General features: G+C 37.8%; 1 protein-coding gene across 5 annotated transcripts in view; it reads left to right on the top strand.

Annotated features, from left to right (window-relative positions):
- Positions 1-26,403, top strand: part of DNAH8 (dynein axonemal heavy chain 8) — a 352,138-nt gene that overhangs the window by 125,820 nt on the left and 199,915 nt on the right. For all 5 annotated transcript variants that reach the window (XM_047734783.1, XM_047734782.1, XM_047734781.1 and 2 more), the window contains 9 exons: positions 2,272-2,468; positions 3,028-3,154; positions 5,097-5,332; positions 8,108-8,212; positions 13,685-13,798; positions 15,130-15,192; positions 20,295-20,395; positions 24,254-24,391; positions 24,548-24,788. In XM_047734783.1, coding sequence (XP_047590739.1) covers positions 2,272-2,468; positions 3,028-3,154; positions 5,097-5,332; positions 8,108-8,212; positions 13,685-13,798; positions 15,130-15,192; positions 20,295-20,395; positions 24,254-24,391; positions 24,548-24,788 — 1,322 coding nt within the window. The remainder of the gene's footprint in view (positions 1-2,271; positions 2,469-3,027; positions 3,155-5,096; positions 5,333-8,107; positions 8,213-13,684; positions 13,799-15,129; positions 15,193-20,294; positions 20,396-24,253; positions 24,392-24,547; positions 24,789-26,403) is intronic.

Below are 26,403 nucleotides of genomic sequence, written 5' to 3'. Positions count from 1 at the left end.
TAAGAAGAAATCATATAAGAAGTTAGTGATTTGGGGTTAGATAAAAATTTCTCAGATATGACAGTAAAAATGTGATCCATAACAAAGAAAATAGACCAATTGGACTTCAACCAATTTAAAAACTTTTGCTCTTCAAAAGACACCATTTAAAAAATTAAAAGGGGAAGCCACACATTTGGAGAAAATATTTGCAATTCATACATCTGATATAAAGTACTTGTATTCAGAATATATATAAAGAACTCAAACTGAGTAGTAAGAAGACCATCACCTTCCCCAAATGGGCAAAAGGTGAGTTCAACAAAGAGGATACATGAATGGCTAAAAAACACATGAAAAGATACTCAGCATCAATAGTTATTAGGGAAATGCAGGTTAAAACTATGATGATATACCACTGCATACCTACTGGAATAGATAAAATTTTTTAAAAATCTACAATAATAACTGTTGACAAAGAACTTGGAACTCTGATGCATTACTGAAGGGAATGTATAGAAAGTTACAGCCACTTTGGAACTGGTTTGCTGCTTCCTTAAAAAGCTGAACATAACTTTGCCATTTGGCTCAGGAATTCCACCCCCAGGAATTTACCCAAGAGAAATGAAATCATTGGTCCATGTGAAGGTATGAATGTTCACCGCCGCATTATTCCTAATAGCTTCAAATTGCTAGCAAACCAGATGTCCAAAAGCCAGCCAATGGACAAACAAAATGAGGTAGAGCTACACCGTGGAATGCTTCTGTGCAGTAAAAGGGATAGAACTGCCAGTACTTGCAACATTAGTTACTTAGCTAATTAAGCCAATACCTTGTAGTTTCTTTTGCTTTGATTTTGATTAAAATTAAGACAAAAGAGCAATTGAGTGACCTGGTCTTAAGAAAAGACTGTGGCAAATTCAACAGGAAGCCTCTTTTAAGAGATGCTTCTCGGCTTCAGCTAATTGTTGCCATGCAGGAACATGGGTCCTGGGCTACCAGATTAAAGCTTTTCATTTTTATTTTTATTTCTTTTTTAAAAATTGTGTGAGAGAAAGAAAAAAAAGAGAGGAGCGATAGAGACAGAATCTTTTTTTTTTTTTAAAGATTTTATTTATTTATTTGACAGATCACAAGCAGGCAGAGAGGCAGGCAGAGAGAGGAGGAAGCAAGCTCCCTGCTGAGCAGAGAGCCCGATGCGGGGCTCGATCCCAGGACCCTGAGATCACGACCTGAGCCAAAGGCAGCGGCCTGACCCACTGAGCCACCCAGGTGCCCCTAGAGACAGAATCTTAAGCAGACTTCATGCCCAGCATGGAGCCCAGGGTAGGGCTTGACTTGAGGCTTGATCTCACAACCCTGAGATCATGACCTGAGCTGAAATCAAGAGTTGGACACACAACAAATTGATCCAACAAGATGCCCTAGATCAAATGTTTTTATTTAAAAAAAATTAAAAGTTTTTACTTATTAACTGGAGAGAGAGAAAGCACAATAATAAGCAGGGGGAGTAGCAGGCTCCCCACTGAGCAGGAAGCCCGACGTGGGGCTCAATCCCAGGACCTTGGGATCATGACCTGAGCCAAAGGCAGATGCTTAACTGACTGAGCCACCCAGGCACCCCAGATTAAACCTTTTTAAAAGAGAAGTTAGAGATCTGGCATTTTGCATGAAAGATCATGCTTTTTAATTGTTCACAACTGTTTTGAAAAAGCAAGGCATTGTTTGGTCCAAAAATATCTGTATAGTCTGTTGGATGGGGAATACTTGAGAATTTTGAGCAAAGCAGTGACATGATCAGATTTTGCCAAGAGATGTTTATAGTCATGGTTACTAGTGATTGCATGATCTAGATATACCAGCTGTTGAGCTAAGATGAACATATGTTGTCTCATTTAATCCTCACAAGTATTTTCATGAAGATTAAAAAACTGGCCTAAAGTTTTTTAGATAATAAATACGGTGCCTCTCTTTAAACCACCATGCTTTTCTGTGGGGCAGCAATGTCGGCGCTTTTGATCTTTCCTTGGAGGACTTATTTGGGGAGGGGGGGTTCATCAGTGTCTTTCTCTGAAAAGAGTTTCCCCACATTAAAGAAATCTAGACCTCAGAATCTGACACAGTGGTTTAATAAGAGTAAGTGAAGGCACAAGAGAATAGTTCTAATTACTTGGAGGGAGAGTCTTTTAAAAATGACAGCTTGAAAAAAGTTTATAAATATTAACATTGATAATATTTAAAGTTGAATATAGAAGTTATCTACGTAGAAAAACATCTGACATCTGTTTTCAGGATCTTTTGAAGAAATTATTCCTGCAAGGAAGCTGAAGAATTTTTATCCGGGGGTAGCAGAGCACAAGGATATTTCCAAGTTGGTTCTCCTCCTTTCTTCCTCTGTGAATTCTCTGCGAAAGGTGGCTCATGAAGCTTTGCAGGACTTTCAAAAGTATAAGACGCTTTGGACCGAGGATCGAGATGTGAAAGTGAAGGTCTGTTTCTGCTACTTGTGATACATTCTGGGTTTGGATTGTTTATATCTAACCAGTGGCAGAGGACCAGGAAAGTGTCAGTGACCATGACAGGAACTCCTGAGCAGAGGTCAGGAAACTGTGAATGCCCAGCTCCTAACATACTTGATTTTCTGCAGTTCTCCCAATGACACTCGGAGGCAACTGAAAGGAATGAGGCTCAGGCAGATTTCGTTTAATTTGCGTAAACAGTTGAGTACCGATTACCTTCCAAACACATTCAGAGGCTGGGTATTTGATAGCGTGTCACACTTACATAGATACAGTGTCTTTTTGGTTAGAGACCCAAGGACACATGAATAACATTATTATTATTATTGTTATTGTTATTCATGGTAGACTATGACATTCCCTCACATAACCTCATCTTCTGGTATTACTGGCTCATCCCTCTCTTTACTGAGCTACTAGCCTCACATATGAGTGGAAAAGTATATAAGCAAACAAAACAAAACAAAAAAATGCAATGTGAGATTTATACTATCAAAAAGCTAAAGAAAACACTGTTTCCTTACTACAGGAATTTCTGGCTAACAATCCCTCTCTGACTGAAATCAGATCAGAGATTCTACACTTTGCTACTTTTGAACAGGAGATCGATGAGTTGAAGCCTATTATTGTTGTAGGAGCCCTTGAAATGCATACAGGTATTTAAAAATGTTATATATAGTATCTGTATTTTCACATGAAATGTTGCTTTATTTAGAAAACAGTTATGAAGCTACTTTGGTACAATTTTATGAATATCAAATATTTCTGGACCACTAATATTGTTCATATATATGTTATATATGAGTATATATACAATGTGTGTCATATACATATATTATTATATATTCTTTGCATATAATATTATATCAGCGTGGCTTATACTGAATAAAATGCAATTCCTTAATTGTCAGTCAAACAATGAAATGACAGGTGAAACTCTTTTTCAGGTTACTATGAGGAAGGAATTGTATACATGAGATAGGAATGAAACAATTTAGGTTTCCTGAGATGTTAATCCACTTGGGATTAGAGTATCAAAGGATGATAAGACAGCCACTTAATATCTGAAATAAAAAGCCCAACCTGATTTTACTGATTACAAGAGTAAAGGAGAGTGATGCTGGTCAGGCCCAGGTGTTCCCAGGAGAGTATACTTAATGGGGTGTCTGGGCAGCATGGGGTTTCAGGACTGTGGGTGTAAATAGGTTAATACCATCTGTGGAAAGATGTTTACTCAGGTGAGATTGTTGTTGATTGGTTGGCACACAGAGGCGGGCTTATCCATATGCTCTTTTCGATTGGTTGAACATTCAGAAGGGAGGGACTGATGCTGATTGGGTGGCAGAAGTATGTGACCTGAGGTAAGCCGGTCTATAGATTGGGTTTAAAACTGAGTTATGGTGGCTACTTATTGCCATGGTTACAGTGGTACAGTCTTGTCAGAAGTTTGTGAGATTTTACTCTCAGAAGATATTTGAATGACCTATTTTACATCAACTATTCACCTTAAGTAGATTTTCAGATCTATCCTTAAGGAATAAGTGTAACTGTGGCTCTCAAATTTGACTATTAAGGTTACCTGACCTCTTAAACCCCATTCCTTCTGTTGGTGGTAATGACAGAGCTCACCACATAAACTGCTTTATATGGGACACTTAGCATACTACTTGGCAAATAGTTGATGTTCAATAAATATGAAATATTGTTATTGTTTTTTTAAAGGTTTATTTGTTTATTTGAGAGAGAGAGAGCATGGGAGGCAGGGGAGGGGGGCAGAGAGAGAGGGACAGAGAGAATCTCAAGCAGACTCTCCACTGTGCAAGGAGCCAGACGCCCGGCTTGATCCCACCACCCTGAGATCATGACCTGAGCTGAAATCAAGAGTCGGCAGCTCAACTGACTGAGTTAGCCCCTTAAATGCTGTTACTATATCTATAAAGAAGGGATTTAATTTGGGGAAGAATCACAAATACTTGAAGGGAATATTTAGTTAGAAATCAGAAGCTATGCTTCAGGGGCAATAATTCCAGTAAGTAAAGTATAGACTTTTGGAAAAATAGTTTACCTGTTATTATTACTATTATTTAAATTTCCTATTTGTTTTCTCATAGTGGTTAGCACTGTGATTTCTCATATGAAAATCAAGTCCAGCACAGTGTGAGAGTTGGCTGGGGGCTCAATTTTAGAGAGAGAGAGCTCAGAAATGAAATAGGCAGCAACAGTTCTAAAGAAGGGGGGAGATGGGCTGAATGCTTGGGGACTGAAGAAAAGGAGAAGGCAGTCCCATGAGGTGCAGACCTTACGAGAGGATCTTTCAGTCGCAACCAACAAGCTGGCTGTATGTTACTTCAGCTCCCTAGTCTGACTGTTGGAAGTTGGCAGGCAGCAGTCATGTTTTAAGTGCGGCAGGGCTTGGGGGTCAAGGGATACTAAGAGAAGAAAAGAGGAATGTGTAAGGATTGATAAGATAGAGTTGACTAGTTGGAGCTGGGATCATCAAGTAGGACAGTGCAGTTAGAGATGCTCAGATTAAACAAGAAGGAAATAGTTTCAGAATGTCAGTTGTATTCCATTCTGATCATTCTTCCTCTTCCCCAGAGCCAATGAAATTGGCCTTATCAATTGAGGCTAAGGCATGGAAGATGTTACTCTGTCGCTACTTGAATGAAGAATACAAAAAGAAAATGTCAGACATGATAGCATTTATCAATGAATACTTGAAAAAGTTATCTAGACCTATTCGTGATTTAGATGATGTCAGGTTTGCAATGGAAGCCTTATCATCTATCCGTGATAATGAAATTCAAATGGACATGACTTTGGGACCAATTGAAGTAAGAAATGATCACATTTTTCTTTCTTGAAAATTTTTTTTAAAGAGACAACACTAAAAAATTGATTCTGTTAACATCCTTTCTTCATCTATTTTATGGCACAGTCTGCCAGTTTCTCCTTTCTGATTTGGTGTCTTTGGAGGGGTTTTGACAATTACCAACAGTGAGCAGTATACAAAGGAAAATATTAATTAAAATATTAATTAATATATTAATATATAATATAAATATACTAATAAAATATTAAAATATTGATAACGCTGAACTGGTCTAGACAGTGTTCAGTTTTTTAGGCTAGCACCAACATTTTACAAAAATGAATGCTTGTGTTCTTCCAAGTCAATCCCAACGTTCTAGGCAAGTTCCCCAATATCTTTGACTTTCTTTTTTTTTTAATCATTTTTTTAAATTTATTTTTTTAAATTTATTTTCAGCATAACAGTATTCATTGTTTTTGTACTACACCCAGTGCTCCATGCAATCCGTGCCCTCTCTAATATCCACCACCTGGTTCCCCCAACCTCCCACCCCCCCACCTCTTCAAACCCTTTTGAAGAAAACCAGATTGTTTTTCAGAGTCCATAGTCTCTCATGGTTCACCTCCCCTTCCAATTTTCCCCAACTCCCTTCTCCTAACTCCCCATGTCCTCCATGCTATTTGTTATGCTCCACAAATAAGTGAAACCATTTGATAATTGACTCTCTCTGCTTGACTTATTTCACTAGGCATAATCTCTTCCAGTCCCGTCCATGTTGCTACAAAAGTTGGGTATTTATCCTTTCTGATGGAGGCATAATACTCCATAGTGTATATGGACCACATCTTCCTTATCCATTCGTCCATTGAAGGGCATCTTGGTTCTTTCCACAGTTTGGCAACCGTGGCCATTGCTGCTATAAACATTGGGGTACAGATGGCCCTTCTTTTCACTACATCTGTATCTTTGGGGTAAATACCCAGTAGTGCAATTGCAGGGTCATAGGGAAGTTCTATTTTTAATTTCTTGAGGAATCTCCACACTGTTCTCCAAAGAGGCTGCAACAACTTGCATTCCCACCAACAGTGTAAGAGGGTTCCCCTTTCTCCACATCCCCTCCAACACATGTTGTTGCCTGTCTTGCTAATTTTGGCCATTCTAACTGCTGTGAGGTGATATCTCAATGTGGTTTTAATTTGAATCTCCCTGATGGCTAATGATGACTTTCTTTAGAAACTGCTTTTAAGTCTCACTCATGACCAATGGCATCCTGAGGGCAGCATGGTGGGAAGAGTCCACTTAGGCTCAATAGTAGTCTGTTGGAACTAACATCAACCAGAGATGTTTTTAGGGTGGAGTACTATATTAGTTTCCTACTCTGGCTATAACAAATTACCATAAACTTAATGGCTTAAAACAACATAAAGGTATTATTTCACAGTTCTACAGATCGTTTTAAGTCTGAAAATGGAGTTAGAATCAAGATGTCAGAAGGGCTGTATTCTTTCTGGAGGCTCTAAGAGAGAGTCCATTCCTTGCTTTTTAGCTTCTCTTCTAGCTTCTACAAGCCACCTGCATTCCTTGGCTCACAGCTCCTTCCAGCAGTGACATCACTCCTGCCCTTGCTTCAGTTTTTACATCTTCTCTGGCTTTACTCTCCTGCCTCCCTCTTTCCCTCATATGGACCTTTGTGATTACACTGGGTCTACCCAGTTTGTCCAGGATAATCTCCCCATCTCAAGTTTTTTTTTTTTTAAACATAATCATATCTGCAAAGTCCCTTTTGCCATGTAAAGTAACATATTCACAGGCTCTGGAGATTAGGATGTGGACAGCATTGGAGAGGACCATTATTTTGTCTACCACAAGTTAATTATGACTAATATTTAAATTCCTGGCTCAAGGTGTTAATAAAAATCAGACCCTTAATTTATTTTATTACTCTTTTTTTTTTTTTTAAGAGAATGAGTGCACTTGTGTGAGTGGTGGAGGAGGGACAGAGGGTGGGGAAGGGAGAGGATCTTATGCAAGCTCCATGCCCAGTGTGGAGCCTGATGCGGGGCTCAATCTCATGACCTTGTAATCATGACATGAGCCAAAATCAAGAGTTGAATGCTTAACCCACTGAGTCACCCAGGTGCCCCAGAAACCTTATTCTTCAGCATGAATTCTTTTAGTAAATCCAGTTGCCAGTCCATCCCTTTGACCATTCAAGTTTCTTTTCTTCAGAGTATCTCCACATCATTGTTTCATTCTGTTCTTTATATAGCCAGTGCATATTTTAATAGAGTAATGAGAAGATATTTTGCATGGTGTTGGACAAGATCAAAGAGGAGAGAGGAGAAAATGATCCTAGAGATATTTTCTAGGCTAGTATTTCTTTCTTTTCTTTTCTTTTTTTAAGTTTAAGCTCCAGCCCAGTGTGGAGCCCAGTGTGGGGCATGAACTCATGACTGTGAGATCAAGACCTGAGCTGAGACCAAGGATCAGATGCTCAACCAACTGAGCCACCCAGGTGCCCTGACTAAGATAGTATTTCAGTGTGTTCTGCCTGCATCTCCATCAGAATCACCTAGGTGCTTATTAAATGTAGATTTCAGGACCCAAGATCTATTCAATATCAGGTATCAGGGAGAATCTAGAGGTGCTTTATATGTATGTTTAATTTTGGGAGCCACTATTCTAGAATATACTCTTCTTCTAAGAATAGGAAGAATAGGAATGTATTTCTAGAAGGCATCTAAATCATTTGGCATTTGCTTTTCTTGTGATGTTTCTGAACTCTCTCACTTTCCAGGAAGCCTATGCTATTTTAAATAGATTTGAAGTTGAAGTTACCAAAGAAGAATCAGAAGCAGTTGATACCTTGAGATATTCTTTCAACAAATTGCAGAGCAAAGCTGTAAGTACAAAATTAATTATTTTTTATAAGTCACCATCTCTAGAAAAAAGTTTTATACATTTTAAAGCTTTAATATTATTGTTTTAATAGCTTTATTGAGGTATAATTTACATACCATAAAATTTACCATTTCAAAGTATACAGTTGATTTCTCAAATATTCATAGAGTTGCACAACCACTGTAATTATCTAATTTTAGAACACTTTCATCTTCCCGAGAAAAACCCCATACCCATTAGCAGCCACTCCATCTTCTCCCTCTTTCCCTAGTTACTGGCAGCCATGAATCTACTTTTCCATCTCTATGGATCTGCCTTTTCTGGACACATAATATAGATGGACTCATACAATATGTAGCCTTTTGTGACTGGCTTCTTTCATTTAGCATAAAGTTGTAACATTTATCCATGTTGTCCTCTGTACCACTGCTTCATTCTCCTAATGGCTAATGATGTTGAACATCTTTTCATGTTCTTATTGGCCATTCATCCATCTTGTTTGGAGAAATGTGAATTTAAATCCTTTGTTTTTTAAAAAATGGGTTGTCTTTTTATTTTTGAGTTGTATGAGTTCATTATGTATTTTGAATATTGGGATATCCCATATGAAAGAATTTGTAAATATCTTCTCTCATTCTGTGGATTGTCTTTTCAATTTTTTTCAAGTTTTTATTTGAATTCCATTTAATGGTATAATATTAGTTTCAGGTATATAATATGGTGAGCTAACTCCTCCCTACGACACCTGGTGATCATCACAACAGGTGTACTCCTTAATCCCCATCACCTATTTAACCCATCCCTCACCCACCTCTGCTCTGGTAGCCATCAGTTTGTTCTCTCTCATTAAGAGTCTGTTTCTTGGTTTGCCTCACTCTCATTTTTCCCTTTGTTCATTTGTTTTGCTTCTTAAATTCCACATCTGAATCCTATGGTATTTGTCTTGCTCTGATTGACTTACTTCGCTTTAGCATAATACATCCATGTTGCAGATGGCAAGACTTCATTCTTTTTTATGGTTGAGTAATATTCCACATCAAAATAAAAAGCTTTACAACAAAGGAAACAATCAACAAAACTAAAAGGCAACCTTTGGAATGGGAGAAGGTATTTGCCGATGCCTATCTGATGAAGGATTAGCATCCAAAATGTATAAAGATCTTATAAAACTCAGCATCCCAAAATGAATTATCCCATTAAAAAATGGTTAGAAGTCATGAATAGACATTTGTCCAAAGAAGACATACAGATGACCAATAGACGCATAACAAAATGCTCAACATCACTAATCTTCAGGGAAATGCAAATCAAAACTACCATAAGATATCACCTCACACCTGTCAGAGTTGATAAAATCAACAACACAAGAAACAATAACTATTGATGAGGATGTGGAGAAAGGAGAACGGTCTTGCACTGTTGGCAGGAATGGAAACTGGTGCAGCCACTGTGGAAGGCATATAGAGGTTTCTCAAAAAGTTGAAAATAGAAATTGTCCTATGATCCAGCAATGGCACTACTAGGTATTTATCCAAAGAACACAAAAATACTGATTCAAAGGGATACATGCTCCGTGATGTTTATAGCTGCATGATCTACAACAGCGAAATTATGGAAACAGCTCAAGTGTCCATCAACTGATGAAGGGATAAAGAAGACATCTTTTTAGTTTCTTGATGGTGTTTTTCTTTTCTTTTTAATACTTTTACTGTTTTAAAATAAATATAAAATTTACCATCTTAATCATTTTTTAAGTATACAGTTCAGTGTTATTAAAGACATTAACATTGTTGTGTAGACATTACTACTATACGTCCCTGTAACTCCTTTCATCTTACAAATCTGGTATTTCATGTCTATTAAACTGTAACTCTACATTTTCCCTCCCCCCCAGTCCCTCGTAACCACCATTCTGCTTTCTGCTTCTGAATTTGAAATGCAAATTTTTAAAATTTTGATGAAATCCAGTTTACCTTTTTTTTTTCTTTTGTCGCTTGTGAATTAGTATCATATCTAGAACATAGTTGCCTAATCCAGGGACATGAAGATTTACTACTATGTTTTCTTTTTTTTTTTTTTTTACTACTATGTTTTCTTATGTCAGTTTTATAATTTTAGCTCTTACATTTAGATTTCTAATACATTTTGAGTTAATTTTTGTATGGTGTGATTTAGGGGTCCAACTTCATCCAAAAAAGGCATGTGGATATCCAGTTGTCTCAGCACCATTTGTGGAAAAAAAACATCCATTCACCAACAAACTGTTTGGCTCCCTTTCGAAAATCAATTGACCATAAATGTAGGGAGTTATTTTTGGCCTCTCAGTTCTATTCTGTTGGTTCATATGTCTATCCCTATACCAGGAACTTACTGGCTTGATTATTGTAACTTTGTGGTTTTTTTTTTTTTTAACTATGGTAAAACACACATAGCATTTGTCATTTTAACTATTTTTAAAAAGATTTATTTTTTTTTTTTTAGAAAGAGAGTGTGTGCACAGGTGAGCAGGAGAAGGGAAAGAAGGAGAGGGAGAGAGAGACTTAAGCAGAGCTTAAGAGCATGGAGCCAGGTGCAGGGCTCCATCTCAGGACCCAGAGATCACAATTTGAAGTGAAATTAGGAATCAGATGCTTAACTGACAGCACCATTCAGGCACCTCTCATCTTAACTATTTTTAAGTGTACAGTTCAGTAGTGTTATTCACATTGTTTTGCAACCAATCTCCAGAAATGTTTAATCTTGCAAAATTGAAACTCTATATCCATGAAATAACTCCCTATTTCTCTCTTTCCCCAGTCTCTGGTATTGCCATTCTGCTTCTGCCTCTATAAATTTGACTATTTTTGGTACCTCATATAAGTAGAATCATACAATATTCGTCTTCTTGTGACTGGCTTATTTGAGTTAGCATAATGTCCTCAAGTTTCATCCATGCTGTACCAGGTGACAGATTTTTTCCTTTTCAAGACTGACTAATATTCCATTACACGTATAAGCCACATTTTGTTTATTCATTCGTCTATCAGTGGACACTTGTGTCTCTTCCATCTTTTGGCTATTGTGAAGAATGCAGATATTGGCTATTGTAAAGTGCAGATATCTCTTTGAGATCCCACTTTTAGTTCTTTTGGATATGTACCCAGGAATAGAATTGTTGTATCATATAGTATCATTTTTAACTTTCTGAGATCCACTATACTCTTTTCCATAGTAGCCGCACCATTTTACATTCCCACCAACAGTGCAAAAAGGTTTCAAGTTCTCCATATCCTTGCCAACACTTGTTATTTTCTGTTTCCTTGATAGTGGGCATCCTCATTGGAGGGGGGGCACATTATTGTGGTTTTGACTTGAATTTCCCTTATGTTACATGATGTTAAGCATCTTTTTATATGCTTATAAAAAACATTTGTATATTTTCCTTGGGAAAAAGTGTATTCAAGTCTTTTGTCTATTTTAAAATAGAGTTATTTGTGGTTTTCACTTTTGTTGTTGTTGAGTTATAGTTGTTCTTTATATATTCTGGATATTAAAGCCATATCGTATATATGATTTGCAAATATTTTCTCTTACCCCATAGGATCCCTGTTCTCTTTATTGATTGAATCCTTATAATTCCATCTACTTCTGTAAAGTAGGTGGTGATATTTCCTATTTCATTCTTAATTTTAGTAGTTTGAATCCTTTTTTCTTTTATTCTTGGTTAGTCTAGGTAAAGGCTTGTCAATTCTGCTTATCTTTTCAAAGAAGAAATTTTTAGTTTGTTGATTTTCTCTATTGTTTTCTTATACTCTATATCATTTGTCTGGGCTGTAGTTTTTGTTCTATTCTTCTGCTTATTTTGGATTCAGTGTGTTCTTTGCCTGGATTGTTAAGGTGGATGGTTAGGTTACCTAATTTGAAATTTTTTCTTCTTTTCGTGCAAATTTTTAGCTATAAATTTCCCTCTAAGGATTTTTGAAGTTAGTAAATATTTATTCAGTTAAACATTAAAAATGAACTCCAAGGGAAGATCCAGATTCTTTAATTATAGTGAAAATTTTTATTGAATACTACTTAAGTGTTGACTTAAAACTTTTTGTTTATGGAAGGATTTGTCACTGAGATTGAAGCAAGGCAGACTAGCAAGGACTCTGAGCTGAAACTGGGATCATGACTTGTGATCCCAGCTCTGCCAATTGGGTGATTTTATGCAAGTTAATAACCTTTGTTTCTCAATTTCTTCATGGGCTCATTTAGGAATACATTAGGAATTTTTAAAATACGTGGTTATGAGGCTCACTTGAGGTAGTGTGTATAAGATTTTTTTTCATGCTCATGTTTATTTCCATTCATGCTCGATATTGAGTAATCATTTATTTTAAAAAACAATTGCTGGTTTAGTCAGAAAAGTGCATCTTGAGAAGGAAATGAAGAACCCTCTGTTGAGATTTAGTGAAACCCAACTTTCTGTTATTGTTTGGTGGGAAAAGATTCACTCAGGTGGGTTTTTTTTTTTTTTTTAAGATTTTATTTATTTATTCATGAGAGACAGAGAGAGGGAGAAGCAGGCTCGATCCCGGGACCCTGGGATTGGGACCTGAGCCACTCAGGTGCTCCATTTGGGTTGTTCTATCTCTTTGATTATAATGTTAAACCTATTGGCCCATCCTTTGCTATAATCACCATTAATCTGAAAGTAGCCTATGTTCCAACCTAGATAGATGCTATTGTTGAGAATAGTTAAGAGCGGGGGCCCTGTAACCAAACAGCTAGGTTTTGAAACTTGACCTTGCCTCATGCTGATGCTGAGACTTTGGGGAAGTTCCTTAGTGTCTCTGTGCCTCAGTTTTCTCACCTGTAAAATGGGTATAGTATCAGCATTTGCCACACAGGGTTGTCCTGAGGATTAAATGAGTTAATATAGGTGAAAAACCTGGTGGATAGAATTATTCATTAAGTGCCAGCTATTATGACTGAAGGTTTAAGCAGAGGCTTGGAAGACGGTCACGGAAGGCATTCACTATTTTTTTTTTAAAATACCCAGAGTAATATTACTTTTTTTTTAGGTGACTCTTCCAGCCATGTGAACCTACTAGAGATTACTAATCCCAGACCTTCATCTGGTCTCAGAGACGGCATGTGACCCAGATTGGGGCCTATAGCAGTAACTGTTTCCCTGGCCATAGTGATGGCCAGAGCTGGGTCAGCCAGAAAACTTTTTCCTAACTGCAGTTATAGAAGATGGCTTTGCCTCTTGGGTCATGAATTAGAATGTTTTATCTCCTTTTGGTGCATTTGGGTTGTTTATTTCCCTTTGCTTTTTTGTTTCTTGTTTTTTTTTTGTTTTTTTTTTTAAGCAGCATTGTAGAGACACTCTTGTTCATACTGGACATCTGCAGGATAACGAACTTGCTGGGACAGAATTAGAGTTTTCATTTAAATACATTTTCACTTGAATCCATCTCATGTTGGTTATTCTTTTTTATTCTAGGTTTCTGTGCAAGATGAACTAGTTCAAGTGCAGCCAAAGTTTAAAAGTAGTCTTCTTGAGGCTGTGGAAGTTTTTCGTGAGGATGTAATGAACTTCGCAGAATCATACGAGACGGTAATCTAAGTATTTGCATGCTGTGTGATAAAATGTTCTGTGGCATGTTTATATGGGATGACAGTGATGAATCTTGAAAAATTCACTGCGATTTGCACATTGTGTATAAGAGGTTAGATTTAATATTTGGAGCAATCAGGAAAAAAAGGTTGGACAGCTGAATCTTTAAACTTATTTTATAGAGGAAGAAAGAAGATTTAACTGTTAAAATTAGCAACAACTTTTGAGATTGTGGAAGGAAAGAACAAGAGGTTTGGTCTTATGCTTTCTTTCTCAGGCCAGAATGCTCATTGTTGAAAATGAAATGATCTATTCCAACAACTGGAAGGCTATAAGAAATTATAAAAACCTAAATACCAGGGTATTATGCAACAGATCTTTTTTTCACTAATTCTTAGAGAACCAAAAGGGTCACTGAATATAAATAATCAATGTCACACCTGGTCAATCCCGCAGACTATTCAGCCTGGTAACATGACTGATGGTGATCCTCCCCTTTGAAGTTAAACTCAGAAGTTAGATGTATTCCCCTAACATATGCTACTTTCTTTTCATGGTCGCAGTGGGTCTGGATTCATAAGCCATGTTAAGCCCTTAATAATAATCACATAACACATTTTTTTTTTTGCATGTACTAAACTTACCTCTTTTAGTTGGATCTGTCAACATTTTATGGCCTTATCATTCCATTATCCTGCAAATCTGGTCTATTATTTAGCATATTCATATATTCAGGATTGTACAGACCATCTGGGGTCCCTTTTGCAACTGGGTTCTGGATGATGGCCACCAGAGACTGCATTTGCTTCATCCAAGTATTCAACCTACGTGCTCCTCTATTTCCATATTGGGCTGAACAGTCAGTGGAAGGAGGCTGTTTTCAGAACTCTGTATCAGTTATTCTAATGCACAAACACAGCATGATTACTTACAATCATAAGTGAAATGAAACAGAGCTCTAGTGGTGCAGGCTTCCTACAAGATGTAATTCTGGCACATTTTTTATTAGAGATGTCATGGTCCTTTAAAAATGAATGGAAGTTGGAGTGATGCAAATGTTCTAAAATTGATTGTGGTCATGGTTACACAACTCTGTGAATATACTAAAAGCCATTAAATTGTCCATTTTAAATGAGAGATTGTATAATATGTGAGCTATATCTCAATAAAGCTGTTACAGAAATTAAATGAAAGCTTCATATATGGGACAAAATTAGATCTTTCAATTAAAAATAATGTTTATTTATTTAAAGGAAATAATGGATAAACTCAAAAAATTGATAAATATATGTGTTTAAGAATTTAAATGGAGATTATGTTATTCATTACAGGAAGGACCCATGGTTCCAAATATTCCACCCCAAGAAGCTAGTAACAGGCTACAGATATTTCAGGTGAAACTTCATTTTTTATATGTCAACCATGTGTTGTTATTCTTTAAAGTAATTTTAGGGAAAAATTTATGTGTTCTACCTTACACTGGAAAATTTAGTGTTTAAAGGGCATACAGATTTTAATCTGCAAAATAATGTGATTGATTCCTTTTCTTGTATCCCTTTGTGTTGTTCTCCACAGAATCTCTCCCTGTATTTTTAAAGAATAAGACTTTGATTTTGAACTTACGTGTATACCTTATTTTGGTTCCAAGCATCTCATTTGTATGCAAATGGTAAAAATTCATAGAATAATAAAATGTATCAGAATAAGATTTAAAATATTGACAAATGGTTTCCCTGTGTTCCCCCAGTATCCATTCCTTTTGTATCCTTGACTTTAAACTTCCCAGCTCATTTGCCTTACCCTGGACTCTATAATACTCATCGGATTCACCCTCTTTTCCTATGCTCAGATTGCTGAGCACATCTAGAGAAAAATCACACACCCCTTTGGGTCATTGTTTTTCAGATTCATGGATTCCTATGTAAGCTAGCCCCTAATAGGATCAGGCAATTCTATAATTTGTGTCTGTTCTCTATCCTGTTTTCTGTAGTGGCCAGACTATATGTTCATGTTCTGTTTATGTTCTCTGTCCCGCATGCATTTGTAGTCATTAAAAAATATTTATCAGATGCCTACTGCGCGTCCTGGTCAATAGAAAAGTGATTAAGGCGAGGTTCTTCCCTCTACACTGCTAAAATATGGTAGGGAACAGAGAGCTAGATAGATAGTAAGTGCAAAACTGTGTGGTGAGCCCTATGATCTAGGTATGAGAACTAGTGTTATGGAAACAGATGTAGGGAACTACCAACCAAAATAGGAGGTGGTGAAGCCAGAGAAGGCTTCCTGGAAGAGGAGCCATCTGAGCCGCATCTTGAAGGACTATTTAGAGTTAGCCAGGGGAAGAAGGAAGAAAAACAAGTTAGACAGAATTTATACCTCCTACAAAGGCCCAGAAATGAGGAGTTAGGCAGGGGGATTTAGGGAGATAAAGGATGAAATGTGGGGTACAGTGGGCAGAGAGGATAGGGATGAGGGAGGGATGGGACAGCTGAGAGGGTGGAAATCTCTACTGAAAGGGCTTTGTAGGCTCTGGTAAGGAGCTCCTGGCCCATTCTGGGGGCTGGAGGGGCTCTTCTAAGCAAGGAATGGCCTGTTGAGATTTAGATTTTTTTTTAAAGATATTTATTTATTTGACAGACAGATCACAAGTAGGCAGAGAGGCAGGCAGAGAGAGAGGAGGAAGCAGGCTCCACACTGAGCAGAGAACCCGATGCGGGGCTCGATCCCAGGACCCTGGGATCATGACCTGAGCCGAAGGCAGAGGCTTTAACTCACTGAGCCACACAGGCACAGATTTGGATTTTAAAACAGCTGTGTGTTAAAAAGATTTCTCTGGCATTAGTGCGGAGAATGCTCTGGAAGGAGGATGGTTAGACTCATGGCAGCTTCAGTCATGCAAGTAAGAAACTGTAAAGATTGAGACCAACCAAATGCACTTGCAATGAAGAAAGCTGGATGGATCATGAGTTTATTAACAAGACCAACATGATAGGCCTGGAGCCTGGGCTGAGGAGAAGAGGGGGAGATTTCCAGCTTGGGAAAACAGAAGAAAGTAGTCTTTTACTGAAGTACGAGTATGGGAAGAGTAGTTTTGAGATTAGTTTGGACAGATGACCTTGTCTCCTAATTTACAGAGATGACTTAGGGTGTGTGTGTGTGTGCAGTAAATTTCAGAGAGATGTGTTGCCCTTCCTGTCCCTGGGGACTCTGGACTCTTCCTTGTTCCTTCTTAGCCTTACCCTTTTCTCTCCTTTCCTCTTAACCCCTTCCTCTTCACTAAGTCTTCCCAATCAACATTTTAAAAGCTGTGTGTCTTTCCTTTTTAAAGTAACAATAAGACACCCATTTCTCTGTTCTGCGCCCCCTTTTAGATGTCACTTTTTTCTTTAGCAGGCCCCAGTTTCTGCCTGCCTTTGTACTCTGATAGCTTCCACGGTTGAGCCAACAGGAGATACAGAGATGTTGTCCAAAATCCAGTGTTTTCTTCTTTACTAGGAATACCACGTTTTGCAGCAAATCCAAGCCATATGAAGGCTTTCTGTAGCTAACTTAGTTTTGCTACGTGCTGGGTGGGTATTTCTTAATATCCTTTTACCTATGTCAGAGATAACTTCCTATTACTTTGCCACTGGGTTTTTTCACCTCGAAGCAAATAAAAAGAAGAGTAGATTCAGTAATCTTGTCCTCGATGCTTTATGTGCATGTTCCTTAGATGGTTCAGGCTGGTTCCATGCATGCTTTTCTCAGGAGGGTTCAGTCAAGTGGAATTTCTCATATGGTATCTAACTTTCAAGTATCTCCCTTGATTTGAGTGATTTAAATGGAAAATCCAGACCCAAGGGCGCCAGGGTGGCTCAGTTGGTTAAGTTCCTGCTTTTGGCTTGGGTCATGAGCCCAGGGTCCTGGGATCCAGCCCAGCATCGGGCTCCCTGCTCAGTGGGGATTCTGCTTCTTCCTCTCCCTCCCTCCCCACTTGCAGTCTCTCTTTCATTCTCTCTCTCAAACGAACAAACAAACAAACAAATAAATAAATAAGATCTTGAGAAATAAACAAACAAAAAAAGGGAATCCAGACCCAGATAAAAAAGGGTTCTTCTAGGATCGCTGGAGCAACCAGGATTTGTAGCCTAGACCCTAGAGGAGTAATCTTGTGTCAAGTAAGGAAAGCAGCTGTCACAGAGCCCACTGTCTGCTGCCTGGTTCCATGGGCCGGGTAGGTCTAGCCCAGAAACCCTGGTGGATTTCTATAAGGCCGATTGTCCATGCCGGCCAGGGTTTTCATGGGAGGCAGCAGGCATAAGCCTTCCACTTGAATATGGTGTCCGCAGACAAAAAGTCTAGTCCCTCGTTATTGCTGTGGTTCTTTTGTCCTAGGACAATAGTGGTCACTTTTGGTCCCTTTTTGCCGGACCCTGGAGGAGGCTCTGATCCTTAGCTACCTGAAGTCTCCTGAGTCCCAGGGAAAGGCCTGCCTCTCTGGAGGAGCCAAGACCAACACAAATTTGCTCACCTGGTAGCTGCCAGCTGAGCCAAGCAGAGCCCCTCAGGAATAAAAACAAGGTGAAGAATGAAACTAGATAGTAATGTTGGATGATGATAAGTGCCAAGGGAAAAAAATAGCAGAGAAGGGGCATAATGTGCTGGGCTCTGTGTATGTAACGTGGAAGTGAACTTTAACACCCTATCTCCAGAGACGGCCACCTTGAAAAGCTGACATTTCAGTAGAGACCTAGAGAAATGAGGGAACAAGCCAGGCAGGTACCTGGAAAAGCAGCTATCCAGACAGGAGGGAGAGCAAGTGCAAAGGCTCTGAGAGCAAATACGACATCATCTTACTTATGTTCTCAGTGGATTGTTCTGGCTACACTGTTGAGAGTAGATTATTGACTGTCAAGGGTGGAAGCAGAGAGAGTAATTAGGAGGCTATTGCAATAATCCAGAGGAAGGTGATAGTATCTTGGACCAGACTTGTGACATTGGAGTTGATGAGAAGTGGCTGGAGCCTGGGTATATTTTGAAGGTAGATCCACCTCCTTGCCTTTCCCTCAGGAATTACCAATTCATTGGTCAGTGACAGGGACTGTAATATGCTACCTTTTCATTGGGGGGTGTGGCTACTTCATTGAAAAGACATTGTAGGGCCCATCTCTTGCTGTCTTGCTCCTTCTGTTCTAACTATGCTTGGGGGTGTGCACACAGTAGGCTATTCTCCATGCATCTGGCTGGGTATGTGACCCAATTGTCCTCAAAAGCAGGGGCACCCTCAACTTCCTATCTCCCCCCAAAAAAGCAGATGCCAAGATCTAGATCGTGGAAAGAAGCAGGAAGGCTCACATTGGGCCTCAGGGTGCAGTGGTGTTCCCTGAGGCAACTTTACTCTGATCTCCGGAATTACTGGGCACTGGGTTGGCCTGCTGACAAAGTTGATATTTTGTTCTCCATTTGGCTGGTGCCATGGGTCTTTTTATACTATTTGGGGCCTGAATGGAAAAGGGGAGAGTGACTGGCATTCATCAATAGTCTTCACCACATAAACAAGATTTTAAGTGTCATTATTTTAAAGTATGCTGTTTCACATTTTTGTTTCTCCTTTTCTAGTGTTCACATGGTTCCATGGCTACGTTAGTCAGTAACTTTATTGAGTAACCACTGTGCTAACCAGCAACTAATAGAAAAAGTGCAAAATACAGCCCTTACTTTCTAGAAAGGAAGAGTTCATTGGAGTTCCCCTAGGGTCTTCTCCCCTTCCTGAGTTGGGTCCTCTAAAATATGCTAACGGTAGCTGTCAGATCGGATTCACTGAATGTGGTGAGGTCTGACGCCAGACGTTCTCCAGGGCTGGAAATTTACGGCCCTCACTGATGCGTTATACCCTTATTTAGAGCTGCACATACCTTGTCACATGTGGATTATTTCTATTTGCTTTTGTCCTTTAAACACGCTCCATGCTTAGCATTCTAAGTATAGGAGGTCCCACTTCCAATTCAAGGGGCATGGGCATTCATTTTGCTGATTCAGATTGTTAGAATTCTCTCAAATAATGTTAAAAGGGAATCCTTCATTTTATAGACTCTTTATTGCTTGGAGGGAAGACAGGGTGGAAAGGATTATACTCACTCATTTGAACCCTGTAGAAGAGAGGACAGGTCTAAATTAGTGAAAAAGCCTGAATCATAGATTTTTTAAAATGCAGTTTTATTACTTTCAGACATATTTATGGGAACCTGAAGTATAGGTCTTCTGAGGTCCACATAATTTATTAAAGAAAAAATTTTATGTAAAACGGATGCTTTTAGAGTGTTTGAAAGTTAATTTTCCTAAGTGCTCAACTTTTCTTCTGATTGCTTGGTACCAGTATAAATTTCTTCACAAAACTTTGTTTCATAGATATTGTTAAATAAACCTCAGTGTAGCTTTTATTCCAATTATAATAAATTCTACTTTAATGGGGCCTGAATTAATTTTATTTTACTACAACTTAAAAATCTTTTTATAGGCCAATTTTGATGATCTGTGGAGGAAGTTTGTTACATATTCATCTGGTGAACAACTTTTTGGATTGCCTGTGACTGATTATGAGGTTTTACACAAAACTAGGTAAGTGTAGAAATTGGGCAAGTATTACATGCAAATAATGAAACACTGTCCATTAGAAGAATCATGTCATCATTAAATCCTTTATCATGCAGAGAAGAGCCTCCCTTAGAACACTCCTAAATATTTCCCTTATTCCTGGCTATTGCTGACCCACCAGATCCATAGTTGTCACGTATAAAATAAACATTCTTGGGGAATGCAAAGTACATTGCAAAAATCCCAGTGTTTTTAACCTATATTTAGCCTGTGCTTTACTTTGTCCTCTTGGATATTTTTAAGCAGTGTCTATTATTGTGCAGAAGCACGCAAATAAAATATATTGTTTATTTAGAGGAATAGTCATCCCTGGCTTTCCAGCTCATTCAACCCTGATGAATTTCTATGTTAAGTGCTCTTTTCTGTTGGGTAGACATAGAAATTCATCAGGGTTGAAGGCCAAGGAACTTCATTGATTTTAAACAATACATAGACCTAGGATTTAAGCAACAATATTTTATTGGAATTTTATGTAACTTTCCTCAAGGTCAGAATTAAAACAGTGGTTTTTTGCTTATTAGGATTATGGCTTTAGAAAAGGACTTTAGGTTGACTTCTTTCAAAGTCGTATCACGTCTTTGCAAGAGAGATAAGAAATTGTCCAACCATAAATTAATGCCTCAGCCTACTTTAGGGTACATAGTTTGTATTCTTTTTCCGAAGCAGTCATTCACCAAGCTTAACCTGATGACCAGTTGCATTAGAACTGCAGGCATCTGTTGCTTGCCCTGATTTGCTGAATCAAAATCTCAGGGATTGGGTCTTGCATTTTTATAAATTCTCTAGTTAACTCTTTTGCACGTTCATTCTGAGACTCTGTTTTATTTTAACTGGCAGTATTCCAGGAAAAACAGTCATCTTCATTTATCATCTAGACCAATGGACCCTTTTAATTTTTTTAATATTTTAAAGTAATTTATGAATAATTTGCAAAAATAAGAATAAGGGAATGGTGAAACACACTTTTGTGAAAAAAGGTAATAAAAATTTAAGCAGAGAAAACCCACACTTTTACTCCATAACACCCTGGTTTGAAGATACACACACAAAATGGAGACTGATTCCAGAATGCGACTGGAGCCCAACCAATGCGAGTTGACTCTTTGGTGAGTCAGAAACTGTACCAAAAATGAGTTGTTGCACAAAGAAAACTTGATTTGCTGCAAATAAGGAAATCATAGGCAATGGCTTCCAAAGCCATGGCTCCCCAAGAAATGGTGAATAGGTTCCTTTTGTTTAGGGTTAGGATGAATGTTTAACATAGAGGTGGGCATAAGGTCACACATGCGCCTTAAGGAAACATGCCTAATCACACATCGTATGTTATGCAAATGAAGATGTGCTCCTCTTTGGGCTGAGCTTTAGTGTTATAGTGAGGTAAAGGTGATTGGAGGTCTTTCCAGACGTCCCCTCCATGGTCCCATCTGTGCAGGTGCCAGTCAGAGGTTTGGCTCAGAGGGTCTGGGTGGTCAGGTCAGGTGGGAGGTCTTGTCAGGGCAGTGGCCATCACCTAAGGGATGGTTTCAGGTTTCCTTTGCCCAAGTGAAGAGGAAAGCTGGAAAGAAGATCTTAAGGAAAAATGTAAGAGAAAAATGAATAGGTAGAAGCAGGTGTGTAGTGAAGGTCAGGTTATGGGGTCTCCCTGGTGACACAACCAACTGCTCATCAGCTGTCATGCACGAACGTGGATCATACTCATTCTGTAAACTCTGATTTCTGGTTTCAAATCCATCTCCCACAGCTTCTAGCTTATTATTACTTCTGATGTTTCTTGCACTTGGATTGTTAAAACACAAAACTGTTGAAAACTCACTCATAATTTTGTTGAAGAGAGGTTCACTATCTTTCTTACATTATAAATGCCAAAATCTTTATTTGTAGATTTGAATCATTAAGTCAATGAATTTCTTCATTTCTGCATCATCTGTCTCCTTTGAGTATACATTTGCCTTCAGCATTCATCCACTTAGGGGAAGTCCCCGGTAAAATCTATGCAAACATCACAAGTAATGAAAGAACAATCATTGATCATTTTCACAAAATGGGATGGTCTAGGTTCTTGTAAAACACTTCGTGATGAAGCTCTTGCCTCTTTTGAAATATATTGTTCACTCATAAGGGACTGATCTGAGTAAAATTCATCTAGGTAGTCGTCATCTGAAGACCCACAGTCTGAGATCTCACTACACAGTTTCACTATTACAGTTAGAGTCTAGAGTGCTGCTCTGTGTCTTTCTCTTTAATACTTGGGGAGAACCTTTCTTATCAGTTGTCTTTTCTTTGCTGTTTTAGGTTAAAAAAAAAAAAGAACAATTCTGAATGCTTAACCCTATTAAGTGAAAGCTAACCAAAGATCAAAAGAACACGAAGATGGTTGATGTCTGTCTGGTGTTCTTTTTTGATACTTTCTTAAAAGATGATGCAATGAGGGGCGCCTGGGTGGTCAGTTGGTTGAGCATCTGACTCTTGGTGTAGGTTCAGGTCATGATCTCAGGGTCATGGAATTGGTCTCACATTGGGCTTGTGCTCAACATGGAGTCTGCTTGGGATTCCATCTCTCCCTTTCCTTCTGCCTGTCCCCACTCTCTCTCTCTCTTTCTGTCTCTCTCAAAATAAATAAATAAATCTTAAAAAAAAATGATGCAATGCCTTGGGTGTCACAGTATGAAACTTGAAAGATGACTGTTGTCCCTTCCTTATGGGAGATCTTGTCATACTTTTTGTATTATTTTAGTCATTTTTAGCATAGCTGGGAATACTCTGTGATTAACAATGAAATAGTTCCCAAGATGATCAGCAAAATGAATCAGCAAAATGAAGCAAGAATTGGAAAATTAAGATAACCAAGATTCCAGAATGTGTTTTAGATTTATAAAAGGGTCTGATGTGCTCTTTTGATAATTGCAAGATAGAATGAGTTTTACTATATTAAAAACATAAGCAAACCTTGCCTTTGGTCTTTGGATTATTTACAATAAGTAATAAAATTGTGAATATCAATCCTTAAAAATAGAACCACTCAAAAAATAACCTCAAAAACTAAAATTGTGTCTCAGGGACATTCATGGTCTGCTAAGGACTGAGGAATTCTTGGGAGTATCCACAAACTCTGTTGAGTGTTCAATTTTTTTTTAAAATTTATTTGTTTGACAGAGATCGCAAGTAGGCAGAAAGAGAAGGAAGCAGGCTCCCTGCTGAGTAGAGAGCCCGATGTGGGACTTGATCCCAGGATGCTGGGATCATGACCTGAGCCGAAGGCAGAGGCTTTAACCCACTGAGCCACCCAGGTGCCCCAAGTGTTCAATTTTTGATGTTTGTCACAATAAAGGACTTTTTCTTAGCTTGGATCTATAATCACTCCTCTTATTCTTGTTATGTATATAATTCCATGTGGGTACATAAGGGAAAGCTTTCAGTAGGAAAGTGATGTATAAGTCACTTTCCTAAAGTCAGATGTTCTCATAAAAAACCAGCTTGCATTTGGAAGAAAGACAGTCAAAACCTTAGCCTGAGCTTTGATCTTATTATCAGGTTCTGGTCACATTGCTTGCAATGTTTGGAACCATAATAATAATCACATCATTTGTTAATGTGAAGTCATAGTATGAGTTGGAGTGTTTGAAAACTATAAACTTGACCTAATTGATGGGGCTTTAATAAAATTTTTGTTTGGAAACTGACAGAGTTGTTTGCATATTGGTGTCTATAAGACATTACACATGTCATGTATGAAATGTTTGATTGAATGAATTCTGCCTATCCAATAATGACATTATTTTTAAGATATACATTATGTAATAACTTAATTATTTGGTTTCCCAGAAAAGAGCTCAACTTGCTGCAGAAGCTGTATGGACTATATGATACTGTAATGAACAATATTAGTGGCTATTATGAAATACTTTGGGGAGATGTAGACATTGAAAACATTAATGCAGAACTGCAGGAATTTCAAAACAGGTGAGTTTGAATTGAATTAAGCTTACCTTTTTATAGTGCCTATCTTCATAGGAACTGTAGGTATTTTACAAATACATTTATCTTCTGATATATAGCTGTATACAGATAATGCTTCAAAGAAATGTGTAGTGATATGATTTTTTTTTTCTCTAAAAGGTGTCGTAAACTCCCAAAAGGACTCAAAGATTGGCAGGCTTTCTTGGATCTGAAAAAAAGAATTGATGATTTTAGTGAGTCATGTCCTCTGCTGGAAATGATGACCAATAAGGCAATGAAACAGAGACACTGGGACCGAATCTCTGAGTTAACTGGAACCCCATTTGATGTGGAATCTGATTCTTTTTGTCTTAGAAATATTATGGAAGCACCACTACTTAAACATAAGGATGACATAGAGGTACATAAACTTATAAGATCTTATCACTGGTTCATTAAAGAACATCTCTTATTTTTCTGAAAATTATGCAAATGGACATTTTATTTAAGGGTGTACTAATTGCTCTATATATTGTACCCTCAAAATTTGGAGTGGCCCTGAACATCCTTTGGTTTTGCAAAATAATATAGTAACTCAAGGAGATAAGATGATTATTTGAAATATGTTAGTTTGGGAGGTCCTCAAGCTATCCTCCTTGCCCCTTAACTAGCTCTCATTTTTTAAAAAAATCTGTTTATTTCTGTATTGCATTGCTGGTGAATTCCTCAGAACTATTAATATTAATAGTATGTGCCTATTGACTTTTTGTTATTCATTTTCTGGCTCTTTCGTAATTCCTTTGTTCTTGTCTTCTCTTGCTCTCTTCTTTTATTATTTGTATATCTGTAGTGGTATGCTTTATCTTTTGCGTATCTACTATAGGTTTTTTCTTTGTGGTTGCCATGAGGCTTATATATAACAACATATTTATAACAGTTTGTTTTCAGTTGATAACTGAAGCTTGAATGTATTCTAAAGCTCTACATTTTTACTACCCCCTCCACTACATTTAGTTTTTGATACCACAGTCTCCACTGATAAATATTGTAGTTATAGTTAGTTTTACTACATTTGTCTTTTAACCTTCATATTGGCTTTTTAAGTAGTTAACTTACCACCTTTAATACATTAGACTATTCTGAATTTTACTATATATTTACCTTTACCAGTGAGATCTACACTTTCATATATTTCCTGTTACTAATTAACACTGTTTCATTTTAGCCTAAAGAAGTCCCTTTAACATTTCTTGTAAGGTTCGTCTAGTGGTGATGAACTGAAGTTTTGGCTTGTCTGGAAAACTCTTTAGCTTTCCTTTGATTCTGAAGGACAACTTTTCCAGGTAGGGTATTCATGATAATTTTTTTTTCCTGTCATCACTTTGAATATATTGTGCTCCTGTCTTCCGGTGTGCAAAGTTTCTGCTGAATAATCTGCTGTTGGTCTTGTGGGAGTTTCCTACCTAACAAGTTGCTTTTCTCTTTCTACTTTTATGATTTCCTCTTTGTTTTTAACTTTTAACACTTTAATTATAGTGTCTTGGTGTGGGTCTCTTAGGTTCATCTGTTTTGAAATTCTCTGGGCTACTGATATCTAGTTTTCAGCCATTATTTTTTCAAATACATTATCTGCCCTCTTGTCCTCCTGAGATTCCTATAATGTGAATGTTGCCTCACAGGATCTATAAGTCCCTTAAGTTGTCTTCATTATTTTTCATTCTTTTTTCTTTTTGCTCTGGTTGGGTAAGTTCTGGGCCCTGTCTTCAAGTTCATGATCCTTTCTTATGCTTCATCTAGTCTGCTGTTGAACTCCTTTATTGTGCTTTTCAGTTCTGTGATTGTATTCTTCAGCTCCATGACTTCTACTTGGTATCTTTAAAATATTTTCTTTTTCTTTGTTGGAATCCTCACTTTGTTCATGCATTGTCCTCCTGAACTTGGTGGGTATTTTTATGACCATTATTTTGAGTTCTTTATCTGGTAAACCACTCATCTCTGTTTCATTAAAGTCTTTTTCTGAGGACATTACTTGCTTT

This window comes from Lutra lutra, chromosome 6 (assembly GCF_902655055.1).
Source record: "Lutra lutra chromosome 6, mLutLut1.2, whole genome shotgun sequence".
Taxonomy (NCBI): domain Eukaryota; kingdom Metazoa; phylum Chordata; class Mammalia; order Carnivora; family Mustelidae; genus Lutra; species Lutra lutra.
Note: the sequence above shows the minus strand (reverse complement) of the source record. Positions and strands in the feature narration are given on the sequence as shown.